This window comes from Ictalurus punctatus, chromosome 3 (assembly GCF_001660625.3).
Source record: "Ictalurus punctatus breed USDA103 chromosome 3, Coco_2.0, whole genome shotgun sequence".
Taxonomy (NCBI): Eukaryota; Metazoa; Chordata; class Actinopteri; order Siluriformes; family Ictaluridae; genus Ictalurus; species Ictalurus punctatus.
This window is the reverse complement of record NC_030418.2, coordinates 27382750-27398547: the sequence shown is the minus strand read 5'-3', so window position 1 is coordinate 27398547 and position 15798 is coordinate 27382750. Positions and strand designations below refer to the sequence as shown.

The 15798-nt window shown below is 38.0% G+C and overlaps 1 protein-coding gene across 1 annotated transcript; it reads right to left on the bottom strand.

The window, feature by feature from the left end:
• Positions 1-12878: 12878 nt before the first annotated feature.
• sf3b5 (splicing factor 3b, subunit 5) lies at positions 12879-15597 on the bottom strand. The gene is made up of 2 exons (XM_017463049.3): positions 15452-15597; positions 12879-13372 (listed from the first exon to the last, which is right to left on the bottom strand). Exon 2 carries the CDS (start codon positions 13342-13344, stop codon positions 13084-13086), a length of 261 nt encoding a protein of 86 aa, XP_017318538.1. The 5' UTR covers positions 13345-13372; positions 15452-15597; the 3' UTR covers positions 12879-13083.
• Between the last annotated feature and the right edge of the window lie 201 nt (positions 15598-15798).

Here is a 15798-nt window from a genome sequence, read left to right as displayed (position 1 = left end):
GCAGACTGATTGTTTGGATTATTACACTGCACTCTTTCTGTGTTTAAGAAAACCTTTTTAACGCAAGTGGATTTTGGGTTAGGTCCTGACCTTCCTGAACTCATCACTCAATGCAGAACCTAAAATCATTCTGTGCTGACGAGTCTTTACATATAAATTATATAATTTTGTGGTTAGAAAAAAGGTCCTGTTAAAACTGCTGGAATTCTGCTGACCTCTGTAAGTTGTCTTAGGTTGCATATTCTCCATGTGTATATTTTGGTTTCCTCCGGGTTCTCTAGTTTCCTCCTGCCTCAAAGAAACATGATGGTGGGTGCACTGGCTATACTAGGTGATTTCTGTGTGTGTCTACGTGTGTGTGTGTGCGTGTGTGTGTGATGCAATGGTGGCATCCCATCCTTGGTGTATTTCCATCTCTTGCGCACTGTTCCAGGGATAGATTCTGGATCCAATGCGACCCTGACCAGGAAAAAGAGATTCTAATGTCACACCACTCAGGTACGCACAGTCTGACCGCTCTGTACAGCCTGATTTGGAGCTGATTTAGGTTTGTGTAAATCTAACTGAATCAGACCAGAAGGCCTTACTAATTTACACCTTTAACTCCAAGGGCTGACTTTTTCTGTGAGACTGAACACAAATCAGTGATGATAATTTCACATTAAGTCTTGCTGGTGTTCCACAAATCATTTTAGTGGTTAATAAAGCAGCTCGGAGCCGGATACACTGAGCAGATGGTAACACAAGTGGTAAAAAAAAATGTGACACGACTCAGTTCCATGGAACAGAAATGAAATTGCAAACACAGTAAAATGTCATTGTTAACTGTCAGCAGGTCCATTTTATAGTAGAGTTTATAGGAGACCCATGTGTCCTTTTGATGGTGGAAATGTCTTCCTAATCTTTTATTTTTATTGAGCACACACTCAACCCTGTTCCTGGAGTACCCCTGCACATTTTAGTGTGTTTCTCGCTTTCAGCACACCAGATTAACTATTTCAATTAATTCATAATTAACCAATTAACAATCCTCCCTGTGTAAGAACAGGGAAAACATGAAAATGTGCAGGATGGGGTACTTCAGGACCAGGGTTGGGAACCTGTGGAATATAGAAATATCTATTTCAGTTCTCCTCTGCCTCTACGCACCTTTTAAGGTGCGAGTCCACCCATCCATCCATTTTCCATATCGAATATACTACACGGGGTCGCAGGGGAGCCTGGAGCCTATCCTGGGAAACTCGGAACACAAGGTGGAGAGCACCATAGGTGGGGTGCCAACTGATCGCAGGGTACAGTCACACAAACTATAGATAATTTGGAAATGCCAATCAGCTTACAGTGCATGTCTTTTGAATGAATCAAAATAATACAAGAAACATGGTGCAAGTACCCTCCGTAAACATGCAATAACCAGTTATAACAATCTATCTAGAGTAATAAGCTCAGCCCTCAGGTTTTGTGGGTAAGAGCTTGGCACCATGTCATCCTCTAAAGATGTACCTGATAAGCAGCAGTGGCTTGTCACTGTAGATTTAGGCGGGGCAGGATGGCATTAATAATGGCATAACCTCAGATAAATGTAAACCGAGAGGCAATCACACTTGACAGGCAACTATGATATAAAGTTGAGAGTCAACAACATAGTCATCCGGTATAAATTACTTTGAATGATTTTGTACATATCTTCGTTCAACTGTGTTCAACAGTGTGTGACATACAATAGAGCTAATACCATTAACCAGATTTCAGCTAAATTTCCAGGCCAACTGTATATCAATATCCACCCCAAAACAATTCTAACTAACCCAAACATTTCAGCATTGGGAAAGGGAGATACATTGTTTGCATGGGAAATAAGGTCACCATGGTACATGCGCATTTCTGATGTACAGACATTATCCACTCCATAAACCATCTTTCCCTCCCCCAATCTTTGCAAAATATCTTGCATTAGAAATGGACATCATAGACACACTAGTTGCATTTTATTTGATTTAATTCTAATTTATTTGCTATACAAATTGACAGCTGTGGAGTATTTTTAAACTAGTCCAATCTCTCTTAACTGTTCTGTGAACTGCTCCTCCCCAAGCATGCAGAGGCATGATTCCAGCCCCAATGGGCCTCTGTTAACTTGTTGCAGTTAACCATTTATTTATTTTTTTACCACAATGTGCAATAACATCTAATTGGATGCATGATTTAGAAACCGCTAGAAAGGCAGTGGAACATCTGCGTATATCTGTCATTTATTGTTGGTCACTCAAATGAAGTAATTAGTATTTCAGTGGAATTAAAAATTTATAGAATTGTAAATGAGGAGTTTATGAACATTTGTTGAACAGCTGAGATAAAAGGTGAGGCTCCTCCTCACCTGCCCCTACTGAAGAGCTGCCACCGCTAATTAAAAAGTGTTCAGAAAGAGCTCATTTATTTCATAAACTGAGCATATATGCAATGTTTTACTGAACTGTCTCTTTTCAATGAAAAAATATACATTTGTTTTCTTAGCAAATTTTAGACAAATATAATTGGAGTCATCTATAGCGAGATTTTAATGAATCATCATAAAAGAATATATATTTGATTTTATTGCTACTTTACATTATTTAGTGTGTGTAGGAAGTTCAATTTTAGGTTTATTAGGCCACCAAATAATGTCCTGTACTTGTTGTGGAGCACAACTCAGTACATCCAAGCCTCACTGATCATTTTTAAAGTTCAGTTATTTATAGCTTTATCAACATGGAGCTGTTTGGAACTGGCAGATGGCCTACTGTATGAGCCCACCATTACCCTCACCTCCTCCTCCTCCTTCAGTTCCTGGAAGTTTACTGGTGATAAAGTGCTGGCAATCCAAATACTGCACTGAGATTGTGAAAGCTGCTTGGGCACTGGAGAGGTAAGCGATGCATCAGGATGTCCAGCTGGCTGCGCTCCAGTGGGAAGTCTACTATAAAGCTGTGTAGCAGGCCAACAAAGTGCTCGGCCTTAATTGTACTCTGCTTTACAGATGGTGTGTGTTAAGCTCTCTGTTTGCCCAGAAAGGCAGCATTCACGTCAGCTTTCTCTCTAGTGTTATTTACACACACATACAATCTCAAATCATTACTGTAGGAGCTCAGTGTCGTTAAAGGCCCACTGCGATGGCGCCCAGTCTGTGCCTCAGACGTGGTGATATTTCAGAGACCAGTTATCCAGTAAATGTTTCACAAGTATGACAAGATGAGTAGTGCTGATGAATATGTACTGCTACAAGAAAAAAAAAAAACTTCAAAAAGGAAAGGAACGAGGTATAAGCCCAAGATGCAAACTCAAAAGAATTTTAGTAAGCAGGAAAATGTACTTACTCTGGATATTCTTTGATTCATTCATTCATTCATTCATTCATTCCTTTATTCATCTTTGGTAACCATTTCATCCTGGTCAAGGTTGCGATGGATCCAGACTTCACCAATAAGTGGGTCACGCAGCAAGACAAAAACCCTAGGAACACAAGAAACTGCGTGCCCCACTTTCTCTTGAGATTCGATTCTATGACGGATGTCCTTTAGAATTTGCTGGTATAATTCAGAATTCATTGTTCTGTGAATGGTGGCAAGCCATCCATGCAGCAAAACGGACCCAAACCATGACACTACCACCACCATGTTTCACAGATGTGATAAGGTTCTTTTGCTGGAATACAGTATTTTCCTTTCTCCAAACATAACGCTTCTCATTTAAACCAGAAATTCTATTTTGGTCTCATCCGTCTACAAGACATTTTTCCATTAGCCTTCTGGCTTGTCCACTTGATCTTTAGAAAACCGCAGTATGAACATTAACATTAGCCCATGTGAAAGAGGCCTTTAGTTGCTTAGACCTTACCCAGGGTTTCTTTGTGACCGCACAGACTATTACACGTCTTGCTCTTTGAGTGACCTTTGGTGGTCAACCACTCCTGATGAGGGAAACAATGGTCTTCAATTTCCTCAATTTGTGCACTGTCTGACTGGATTGGAGGAGTCCAAACTCTTTAGAGATGGTTTTGTAACCTGATCTTTTTTCCTAGGTGCTTTGTTAATGTCCTGGGGGGTGTTCCAGAAAGCAAGGTTAACTTATCGTCACAGAAACCCTGAACTCTAGGTCGATTAACCCAAACAATGCTTACTCTGGGTTTGCCATAAGCATTCTCATTAAGTAACTCAAGTCAATTTGTTGCTGTGCATCTTACTTGCATAATTTCTATCATGTTGATGGAAAAGAGTTTGGAACTTAATTTATTTAAGTATTTGCTGCAACAAAGCTGTGACTTAGACTTGTATATTAGACTTTATTTTGACATTTCTGTTCATACATCATCCATTAATGTGGCAGAGGGTTAACTATCTTCCACTCGAGATATTAAACAAATCCTCCAGCATTAGGGAAGTAGGTTTCCATTAAAAGTTCAACAGTGCTACGCAGTGACAGTTTAATGGTCTGTAAATCTATTCGTTTGGTAGCTAAAATTCTCAATATTCTAATTAATGAATCTTCTCATAATGCAACTAAGGAGATGAATTACTGAATTATGTAAGACTGTTGTGACTATTATCATTATATCTGTTATTACACCTCTGATATGAACACAAGGGAAAAATTAAAGGGGAAAAAACTATGTCTCTTTTATCTGACTATCCACAAGGGCTCGCTGAATAGTATGATGAAAATGATGGAAATGATACACAAATGCCTTCACAGTCACCAGATTTCAACCCGTTTGAACACCTGTGGGAGATTTTGGAGCAAGGTGTTAGCGCTTTCCACTAGCATCATCAAAACAAGCGAGGGAATATATTTTCATACCTCAAATACAGTTCCAATGCTATTATTTTCACTATACATTGAAGACATTTGGGTTTGAGATCAAAAGATGAATGAGATGATAGATCAGAATTTCAGCTTTCATATCCTGATATTTACATCAAGATGTGTTAAACAACTTAGAACATGGCAGCTTTGGTGGCTGATCACAAAATGTTTAGGTGAGCAAAAGTAAAGGAACAGATAGTCTTAAAGTAAATAACACTTAATAGTTGGTTGCATTTCACATGCTTGCAATAACTGCAACACCAAACTGTTGCATTGTTTTGCTGTATGATGAAGTTCCTACCAATTAGATTGGGTTCATTTCTCTGTAAGTTGGCAGACGGATTCCTTCTGAATTCATTCTGCTGCTACCATCATGAGTTACATCATCAATAAAGATTAGTGAGCACATTCTTTACCTATTAATTTCAGTGTAGTTACTGAATCATACGTAGTTTTTGAGTCATATGTTGTAAAATGAATAGCTCGATAATAAGCTACATTTATAGCATTTGACAGACACCCTTATTCAGAGCGACTTACATTTATCTCATTTATACAACTGAACAGTTGAAGGTTAAGGGCCTTGCTCAAGGAGCAGTGGCAGCTTGATGGTGCTGGGGTTTGAGCTCTCAACCTTCCTATCAGAAGTCCAATGTCCAAAAAAAAGTGTTGTCTTTTTGTTTTTCTTACTATATTACCGCCCCAACAGTTTTTAGACTGATGGTATTCTTAGTATGTGACCTAGTGAACCAGTGGCAGGATGTATTTATTGATAGAGACTTCAAAGCATTTCCGTAAGTCGCTCTGGATAAGGGCGTCTTCCAAATGCCAAAAATGTAAATGTCTTAACCACTGAGTTACCACTTCCAGCTAGGATCTTAAAGGGTTAAGCATACTGTATACTTTCTCTACATGTCAACCACTTTCCCACTTTATTATTTGCAGTTTCATTACAAATGAGTGTTTACACCACATTAGCACCAAGAGAGACCAGTTATGACCTTTACGCACCTCTAATATGCTTAGACAACACTATCCTGTAATTAATGCAGGCTTTTAACTGTTGCTAATGTGTGACCTCTTTTTTCAGGTTGCAGTTACATTAAAACATAATCCAGATGATAAGTACATATCTTAGATGTAATTGGGCTTGAAATAGACCTCGACTTTGTGAACAAACTGTCAGGGAAGCCATCCCGTCTGTCCTTCCTTTCACTTTCTTCTTAATTAGTCACAGAAGGCAAAACATAAGGTTCTACTTTCAGGGCCAGGGAAAGTAAGTAATTAAACGTGAAATAGCTAGCAGTACACTTCCATTACAGCACTGCTGTTAAAACCAGAATGACCTCCATATGTAATGGAGGGTGTCAGGATTCAATTAACTCAGAAATATATATATATATGTATATATATGTATATATATATATATATATATATATATAATGTGTGTGTGTGTTTCATTTAGAATCCAGTGTATTGTTACTGTATTTATAGTGATTTATTGTCCTTCCTTCTTCTTATTCTTTACAGGCAGCGCTAAATTGTCATATATGTGTATATACTGTGTTCTAGGGGTGTAACACAATGTGAGAGTGTAATCTGTATAGTGCTCGAAATATGGCTATTCAGATTTGAACTGGAAGTGGGTGTGGTCTAGAAAGGGCTTTGAATTATTATTATTCTTTAAATAATTATTTATTTATTAAATGTGAACCCTCCTGCTATGTCTCTGTAAAGACTGAAACAACAAAGCTACTGGAACAACAAACAAAGCAAGAAGTCGTCATTTTCCTTCAGAAAATATAACAACAATAATCAATTTACAGAACTTTATTCAACTCCTGAATTTGCACAATTCCTCAGCTATGTCAGTTTCAACACTTTTTTCCAAGAACTTTCTGGAAAGCTCTGTATGTAATGTGACTGAGTAAGCAAGGGAGTTATCTTTCAAAACAAAACCTATCCCAAATCTTGGAACTAACGTTTACAGTTGAGGTCACATGTTTACAGACGCCTTGCGGAATCTGAAAACTGTCAGTAATTTAAAAAAAATGTAAAAAGAGCGCTCAAAATAAGAGGGATAAAATTTTGAACAGGATGATCGGTGTAAATATTGTGGACTATATGTAAACATCTGTTATGTGAAATAGTTTATTCAGGGCAGTACTAAATAAAAATGAATTTTTTATGATCCCTATTATTTATTCATTTAAATTTATTTATTTTTTTATTTTATTTTTTTACATTTAGCAGATTCTGCAAGGTGTATGTAAACTTATGATCTCAACTGTATACTTGACAACAATTGCCACCTAATAATATTTTATTAGATTTACCTATTATAAAGTTTTTGGGTTTCTTCCATAAGTCCGCTGAACTGAACTGTTAGAATCTACCACAAAGCTGAGATACACTTGCAGTACTTGTGCAAGTGGAGCTGGGGTTCATGAAGCAGCAGAGCATTATAATGGCAGTATAATCTCCAGAAAGATTATCTTTTAATAATGATAGATTATTTGGAGACCCCAGCAGAGAGATATTACAATGTACACAGTATGTAGTCCGCATGGGCTACATAAATTAGCTATATAAACAAAAGCAAATATCTTTTGTGAATTTCAGTCCAATTTGAATAAAAATGTAGTAAAAAAAATATGGTATTATTTTGGAATTCAATAAGACGGTGTTTAGGTTGGGTCAATGGAGTAAATCACTGACAGTAGAACGCAAACAATAATGCACCTACTATTAATTTGTATTTTTATTCGTTTAGAATATATCTGTTCATTCCAAATAATGCATTCATATTCAGTTACAGCTCTACTGTGGCCCAATATCCTCTATTTACTTGCAATGACATTAACCATCATTTCCTCCATTACACCAACTCCTCTCATTGGCATACAAGACCTTCACCAGACTGAGGTGGAAGAGCAGGTCATAAATCAGAAGAGCTTTATTGCAGGAAGCTTTTGAAGGTGCTGTTAAAGTACGAGGTGTGGATCTGCACATTTTCCCTACACAGAGAATGCAGCTAATCTGATTATAGGAAACACTCAGCTTAATGCATTCAGGTTATAAAGCCATCTGAGTTATGGTTTATGAAATGCTCATCTAATTATATTGCAATCATCAAATGGCTTCAGAATTAGGCAACATGTATCATAAAAATAAATATGAATCACTTTCTGGTACAAGTATGAGATGAATTAGATAAGAAATGTTGAAAGGAAGTCAACGCTCATAATGATCATTAGACCGTGAAAGCATGACGAAACGCAAGTTCTATGTACTGAGTGAGCATGCCGTAAGTTTCTGTAAGAAATCTTTATTTTTAAAAGAAAAGAAACAAAATGCACAGACGAGTGGAGAAAATTATCCTTTATACGCTGATGTATAAAGGCTTTTACGGCTTACTAAATGAGCCGTGCTTCCTCATTATGTGCAAATAGGCATGTCATTCAGGTTACTCCAACTGAGGTGTGTTAAAACTGGAGTCAGCACAATAACTCCAAATGGCCTGAGAGTTATTCTGAAAAGAAGTTATAATGAAAAAGTCGTTATATTGCAGTTAGCTTGGCAACTCCAGCCAAATTGACACACAGCTGATTGTGCTGTTTATTGCACTCAGGAATGTGAATATTAAGAAACCTGCCATAAACCACCTGTCTATGCTATATTACTATACATGTCATCCACCCTGACCGTAGTCTGATCATGCTGATCATAAGGATGCTGAAAAGAGACGTCCATCATAAAACACATTAAGTATGTTTACGTACATTGAAATATTTGTGATTAGCGATACTAATTTGTGCTATATTTATGTTGTTCCTGCTAGAAGTTTGTGGTTAATGATATCCTGACATCACAAGGGTTTTTTGCTAGAGCAGTTAAAATGGTGTTTAATAGGAGAACAAATGTCAATCGCTACAGTGCTGTGAAAAAGTATTTGATTTCTGATTTCTTATGTTTTTGGGTATATCTCATACTAAATCGTTTTAGATTTTCAAATGAAATACAACATAAAACAAAGACAACCTGAGTAAACAGACAATACAATTATATTTTAAAATAATAATGATAATAATAATTATTGAAGCAAAAAAAGTTCCAAAACTTATCCAAAACCTATCACCAATGTGGAAAAACTAATTGCCCCCTTAAACTTTAAATCTGTTTGTGCCACCTTTAGCAGCAATAACTGCAACCAAACGCTTCCAATAACTGGAGATCAGTCTTTCACTTACTTCTAGGACTAGGATTTACTCCTATGCTTTGGATCATTGTCTTGCTGCATGATCCAGTTGCGCTTGAGTTTCAACTTACGGACTGAAGACCAGACATTCTCCTTCAGGATTTTCTGCTAGAGAGCAGAATTCATGTTTCCGTCGATTATTGAAAGTTGCCCAGGTCCTGAAGCAGCAGAGCATCCCCACATCATCACACTTCCACCACCATGCTTTACCTAGATATGATGATCTTTTTGTGGAATTCAGTGTTTGGTTTACACCAGATGTAACGGGACCCCTGTCTTCAGTTTCACATTCAACTCAACAAGCCACAGAACATTCTCCTAAAAGGTTTGAGGATCATCAAGGTGTGTTTTGGCAAAATTCAGATGAGCCTTAATGTTCTTCTGGCTTAGCAGTGGTTTCACCTTGCCACACTTCCATGGATGCCATTTTTGCCCAGAGTCTTTCTGATAGTGGAGTCATGAACAGTGACCTTTACTGATACAAGAGAGGCCTGTAGGTCCTTTGATGTTGTTCTTGGGTCTTTTGTGACTTCCTGGATGAGTAGTTGCTGTGCTCTTGGAGGAATTTTGGAAGATCAGCCACTTCTGGGAAGGTTCACTACTGTGCCGAGTTTTTCCATTTGGAGATAATGTCTCTCACTGTGGTTCTTTGGAGTCCCAGAGCCTTTGAAATAGCTTTGTAACCCTTCCCAGACTGATGTATTTCAATCACCTTCTTCCTCATCATTTCTGAAATTTCTTTCAATTTTGGCATAGTGTGTTACTGGGTAAGACCTTTTAACCAACGTCATGCTGTTGAAAAAGTTCTATTTAAGTGTTGATGTGATGGAACAGGGTTTGCAGTAATCAGGCCTGGTTGTGCCTAGTCCAGCTGAACCCCATTATCAATACAGTCTCACAGATTTGTGGAATTAGTAACTATGGGGGCAAATACATTTTCACACAAGCTCAGCTGGTATTACATAACTTTTTTTGCTTCAATAAATAACTATCATTTAAAAATGGTAATGTAGTTTGTCTTTACTCAGGTTGCCTTTGTTTTATCGTAGTTTTCTGAAACAATTGTGTGAGAGAAGAATTCAGAATGGGGCAAATACTTTTTCACAGCATTGTATGTTTGTATTCACATATTTTAATGCAAATTTGGGATATTGCATAAAAAAACACTGAATGGTAAAACCAGATGCGAATAAAATCTCCAAAAGGCACACAAAAAACTTGAGAGCTCAATTGAGGTGGATAATTTTTTTTGTTCAATAATTAGACCTGCGCATAAACTACGGTGGAAACACATTTACCCAATAAATTCCTTGAAGTGAACCACAAAAGTCATGTGACTTTGCCTCAACAAATTATGTTATTGGATAACTGGCTCAGAAGAGTAAACTGGGGCACAGTGGGTCTCATAACTGGACTAACCAGTGGATCCTTTTGCACAGCATCTAAAATGTTGCTTTTGTCATTCTGAAATGCCTGAGCCAACGCCTGTCATCGAAATGATTTAGTATAATTACCTCCCAGAACTGTGTCACATGATTTTGTTCCCAAATATCAGGCATCCGCCTCCGATCACAAGATAAGATGAAGTTTGTGATAGTGTCACTCTGAAGCGTAAGCAATTTATTATATTGGAAAAAAGAGCCACAGTGGCAAAGTTCCACAATGCAATGCAGCTATACGATACAGTTGCACTGAGTTACAACAGAGACTCAGCTCGCTGATGAGAACAGGATGTTGTTGATGAAAAACAGCAGAGTTGGTAATTTGGTACCTGTAAGAGAGATAAGAAAGCTCCATCAATCTCTTTAGGTAGAGACGCTTTTCCAGTGGCACAGCTGTAAGAAATGGTTAGAAAAGAGACCAACGTGTCAATGAAGAAAGTTAAAACCCCCCAAAAGAGTCAACTTTGAATTGAATCATAAAATCAATCAACCACTGAAGATTACATGTTGATTATAGGTTGATATGCAAGTCATTCAGGGTGGGTATTTCCTTTCACAACGTTGTGCAGGACGGCACTAGCAATAATAATCCTCTTCAAAAAGCTGGTTCAATTTTTCCAAACACTGACATTAACACAGTCCACAAAAACAAAACGGGTTCCTCAGCAGGAGTGTGAAAACGAAGAAAAGGCAGATCAGCTTGCCGCAGTATGCTACGTCTGACACAGCAGAATCGTGTGTTCGCCACTTCGACTCAAACTGTGGGGACAGCTGGTGAGGACTTACCCAGGGAAGGCATACACACACACACACACACACACACACACACACACACACACGTGACCAGACACGCTTTTTCAAGAAACCAAACCAAAGCTCATACATTACTACAATATTTCTGTAGTATGTAGAGCCACTGAGGTGACATGGTGGCTATTTTTTCTTATGCCACATCACTGTTGAATTCTTCAATCTGATTGGCCAGAAGGTGTTGATTAATTGTCTCCAACAGCAGCTCTAACAGAAGTACCATAAGACCCCAAATTCCTCAGATCTCAATCCACTCAAGCATCTGTGGGATGTTCTGGACAAACAAGTCTGATCCATGGAGGCCCCACCTCGCAACTTACAGAACTTAAAAGGATCTGCTGCTAACGTCTTGTTGCCAGATACCAGAGCACACCTTCAGAGGTCTTGTGGAGTCCATGCCTTGACGGGTCAGAGCTGTTTTGGCAGCACAAGGGCCACCTACACGATATTAGGCAGGTGTTTTTACTGCTATGGCTGATCAGTGTATTGTAAATGTTTGATGAGTTTAGCAATGGCCCTTAGACTTCCTTTATGAGTTCTGAGTAAATTATTTTGTTCTTTTCTCAGTACAGTCTGATATGAGCTAGAGTTTTGTGAATATAGATAAGGTTGTTATAACCTGGAGTACTCCTTTAAAACTGCAGGAGTGGAAGGGGTTGATTTGATTGAGCCAGCAACCTGAGAAGTACACCACCAGTGTCCTGTCCTATCATGGCTGGATCTTTGAGAGACACTGAACCACTTCCAAGGTGCTCAGAAGGCTTACGCTTTGCATTAACCTGAAATTCCTTTTATGTTTAAGATTGTGACAAAATACATGAAGAGAAATGTAGTAATATTACAATGATGTACTATATTATAATAAAAATTACATATTATTTTCTTACAACAGCAGGTCACTGTTTTATTCCTCTTATTCCAGAGCTATTTGACAAGGGCAGTTTTTTCATTTATTAACGAATGACATTTAATGTTGTGGAACATCTACAGAACAAGTTGACTCCTGTTATGAGTTGTTTTATAACAGCTACAAACAGTTGTTCCCTCACCTGCCATTTTGTTTCTTTCTTTCTTTTTTAATTAAAAAACTTAATTTAAAAAAGCAGCTTTGCAAGTTATCAAGAAACCAGAAAGCACAAATCTTAATGGAAAACATTAACTGTTAAAGAGTTGATACTGGAGATTCCTTCCCTAAATGTTTAATAAACATCCCCTGACAGAAAATTCACCAGAACAATGATTTTGTTTTTTTCATTTTTTTTTTTTAAAAAACAGAGTTAAATTTCAGTTATTACTAGTTTTAGATTATGTGACAGATCCATCACAAGTCCCTGTGGACCAGTCGTTACTATAGAAACGATAATATTTATATTATCGTTTATTTATAATATAACATGTATACGTTAGCTGTCTCCTTGATGAACAATTTCTCACCTTGCTGCCCTTTGTTTGCCTTGCATGTTTCACCTGTGAGACGAACAAGGAATCTTTATGTTTAACAGTAATGAATAGAATAGAGTTAACTTGAATGTGTGGTGGGGGACGAGCATGCAAACATTCTCCCATTTTATTTTCTTCATATACAGCTGAGAATCATACACAATATGGCAAAAATACGGAAATTCTTAATTGATTAAAAAAAAAAAAAAAAAAAAAACCTTTAAAAAAAATCTCATTCACACTTGACCCCTATAAACTTAGAAGGCTAAAGTCCTCTCTGAATGATGCTTCATTCTAAGCATCCTCAGGTTTGTCAGCAGGAGGTCCGCAGGGCTGCAGCATCTTCTCCATTAGGTTAAAGCGCACACGAGCCTTGCTCTCATTCTCAGCGACGGAGAAGTAGTTGAGGAGGTCGAAGTGGCCCATGTAGGAGCAGTACGAGTCTCTGTGCTGGTTCACCAGCCATTCCCACTTGGTGGTGTCTGCATGTCCTGTGCCAATGTACTTCGACTGCAGGTGCTCCAGCTGGCTGTGGATGTTGTAACGGTCCGTCATCTTTGCTTAAAGGTCAGGCGTGAAGCCACTGAGGAGGGGGAAAGAAAAAAAAAAGAGAAAAAGAATTAAGTCATTTGAGTTTATTCCAGAAAATCCTTTCAACGAGTAAAGGCTCATTATGTGCCTCCTTGTTAAATTGGTAAGTTTCAAAGCTGAAAGCTTTTGAAAAGTACCAGATGTTTTAAAAACAATTTTCTAAGTACCTGTAAGCTCTGCAAAGTGGTAAAATTTAATAACTCTGAATCAGCAAAATTGAGGTAACTACCTGAGCTAGGCAATCAGACACAAAGCAGCTTTCAGTGGAATGAACCAAATGCACAAGTTGACCTTCTCCACTTTGACCGAGTTTTTTCGAAAGCAAAAAAACAATACAAGTACACCAAATGACGAGTGGGTCTATTACACAGGCCGAAAGGAACAACATGCCGCTCACGTACACACAGAGTAAACTAACCAGTTAAATGAAATTTCTGTCCAAACAGATGAGCTTGCAATTTTTTATTTTTTTTTTAATTACTGCAGATTTTCCACAGATTTGGGCCAAGATGTGTCGTGACATCAGCACAATGCACATGCAGCCAAAGCCCTCTTCAATTCACATGCGTCGAACATGAGTACAGCTAAAAGGTCTCATTTACCAACAAACACTGCAAAAGACTGTGCAAAACAACTCCGTGCCTTTCAAGCCTTTTTTGGCCGTAACCAAGGCTGTGACGGTGGCCTTGACAACCGAAATGGTAATGCTACAGCATACAGTACAGACATTCTATATACTTGTGTGGTTCCAGTGATGGTCAGGTGTCCACAAACTTTTGTGTGTGTGTGTATGTGTGCAATTTATATATATATATATATATATATATATATATATATATATATATATATATATATAATCTCAAATGACTTCAGGATGGTCCTGAGACTGCTTTCCTTTCACACAGCCTCCACTTATCTCTTACAGATGGGACAAGAACATCAAATATGTCTCATCGTACCTGCAGCACTGTGTTCATTCAAGATACCAACATACAAGTTCATTAAGACACTTAAATCACAGGCCTTAAAGGATTTCAACACTCATCACTCCTTGTGCATCACCGCAAGAGTTGTTTATAATCTTTCATGCAAGAGAAAATCATTGTACCCTGGAGAAACCAAGAGGAGACTGGCTGATCATTTTGTCGAGCACCTTTGTACCATTAGAATGAAGGATTTCTTCTTTCCAGTGGCGAGACACTTCACCAGCGATTCAACCGCATCTCTGTTTGCACTGCTAGTTGTTGTAATGGAGGAATGAAGTGACGAAACCAGAAGAAAGAGCTCATCTACAGTGTTGGAACCCCATGGAATGAAGGTTTCGATGATTATTACCATCAGTCATTTTGAATATCGACTAGTTTCACCTCCCACAATCTCAGCAGCACTTTGCTTACACAAGATGAAGGTCTTAAACCTAAAACCTACTGATTCTCTACAAGCTTTGTGCTCAACTTTTACTACATTTAGAGTTACTTCTCATGTGAAACAATTGTCAAGATCACATTTTTTAACAGACACACCTGCAATGGAGCTACACAGTTACTGACTGTTAGTCCATCTGTTACTATGCTCAATTTCTCCTCCCTCATCTACTCTGTCCATTGTAAATAATCCACCACAAGACCATCACTGACCAGACACTTCATTTATTCAAAAATAAAAAGTGTACATGTGTAACTTCTCTGCACAGCAGTGACATAGTCGTGTATGGGGTGCTGGTAAGAGTGCATCACAAACAGAAACGCTTATACGGGCTTTAAGTTCATTCTGAGGAACAGCAGATTAACAGTGGGGTTAATAGGCTACACGACTCTTTGAATCTTATTCAAACATTTGAAGCCATCACGTTCTGAGGGGGGAAAACTACGTATCAAAACATAAATATGGTTTTCAAATACGCTGTTTCAAATATACGTTACACAAAATAAGCTAGTTATTAGCTTGAGCTAACGTTGCCTGTTTTGTTTATTCGCTTGCTAATTAGTTACACAACCTAACTATTTATTAATTCTACAATACTGAATACAAAAATAATCGTTACGAGCGATGCCATCTATAAGCACAGTACCTTATTTCAGAATTTTTTTGGTCCAAAAAACAATTCTGATCCTCGTCTGAAAGTGCCGAAAAGTGTTAGCAAAGAAAGCAGATGGACGAAACGCAAAGCGGAAGTAAACGCTACAAATGGTGTCCGGGTGGAAAGCAAGAACAAAACAGAGTTCCGTTTTGTATGTTTTAAACCCTTATTAACGTAGTAAATAGTGTGTTATAAGAGCATGCCGAGTCTCTATAAATGCCTCCACCATTTTGTTCCAAAAGAGAAAATTAATAAGTAATTAAGCAGCCAAAATATACCTTATTTAATGACTTACAGACGTGTCTTGTTAGAATGGCTTGTGTAATGTCAGGACTTGT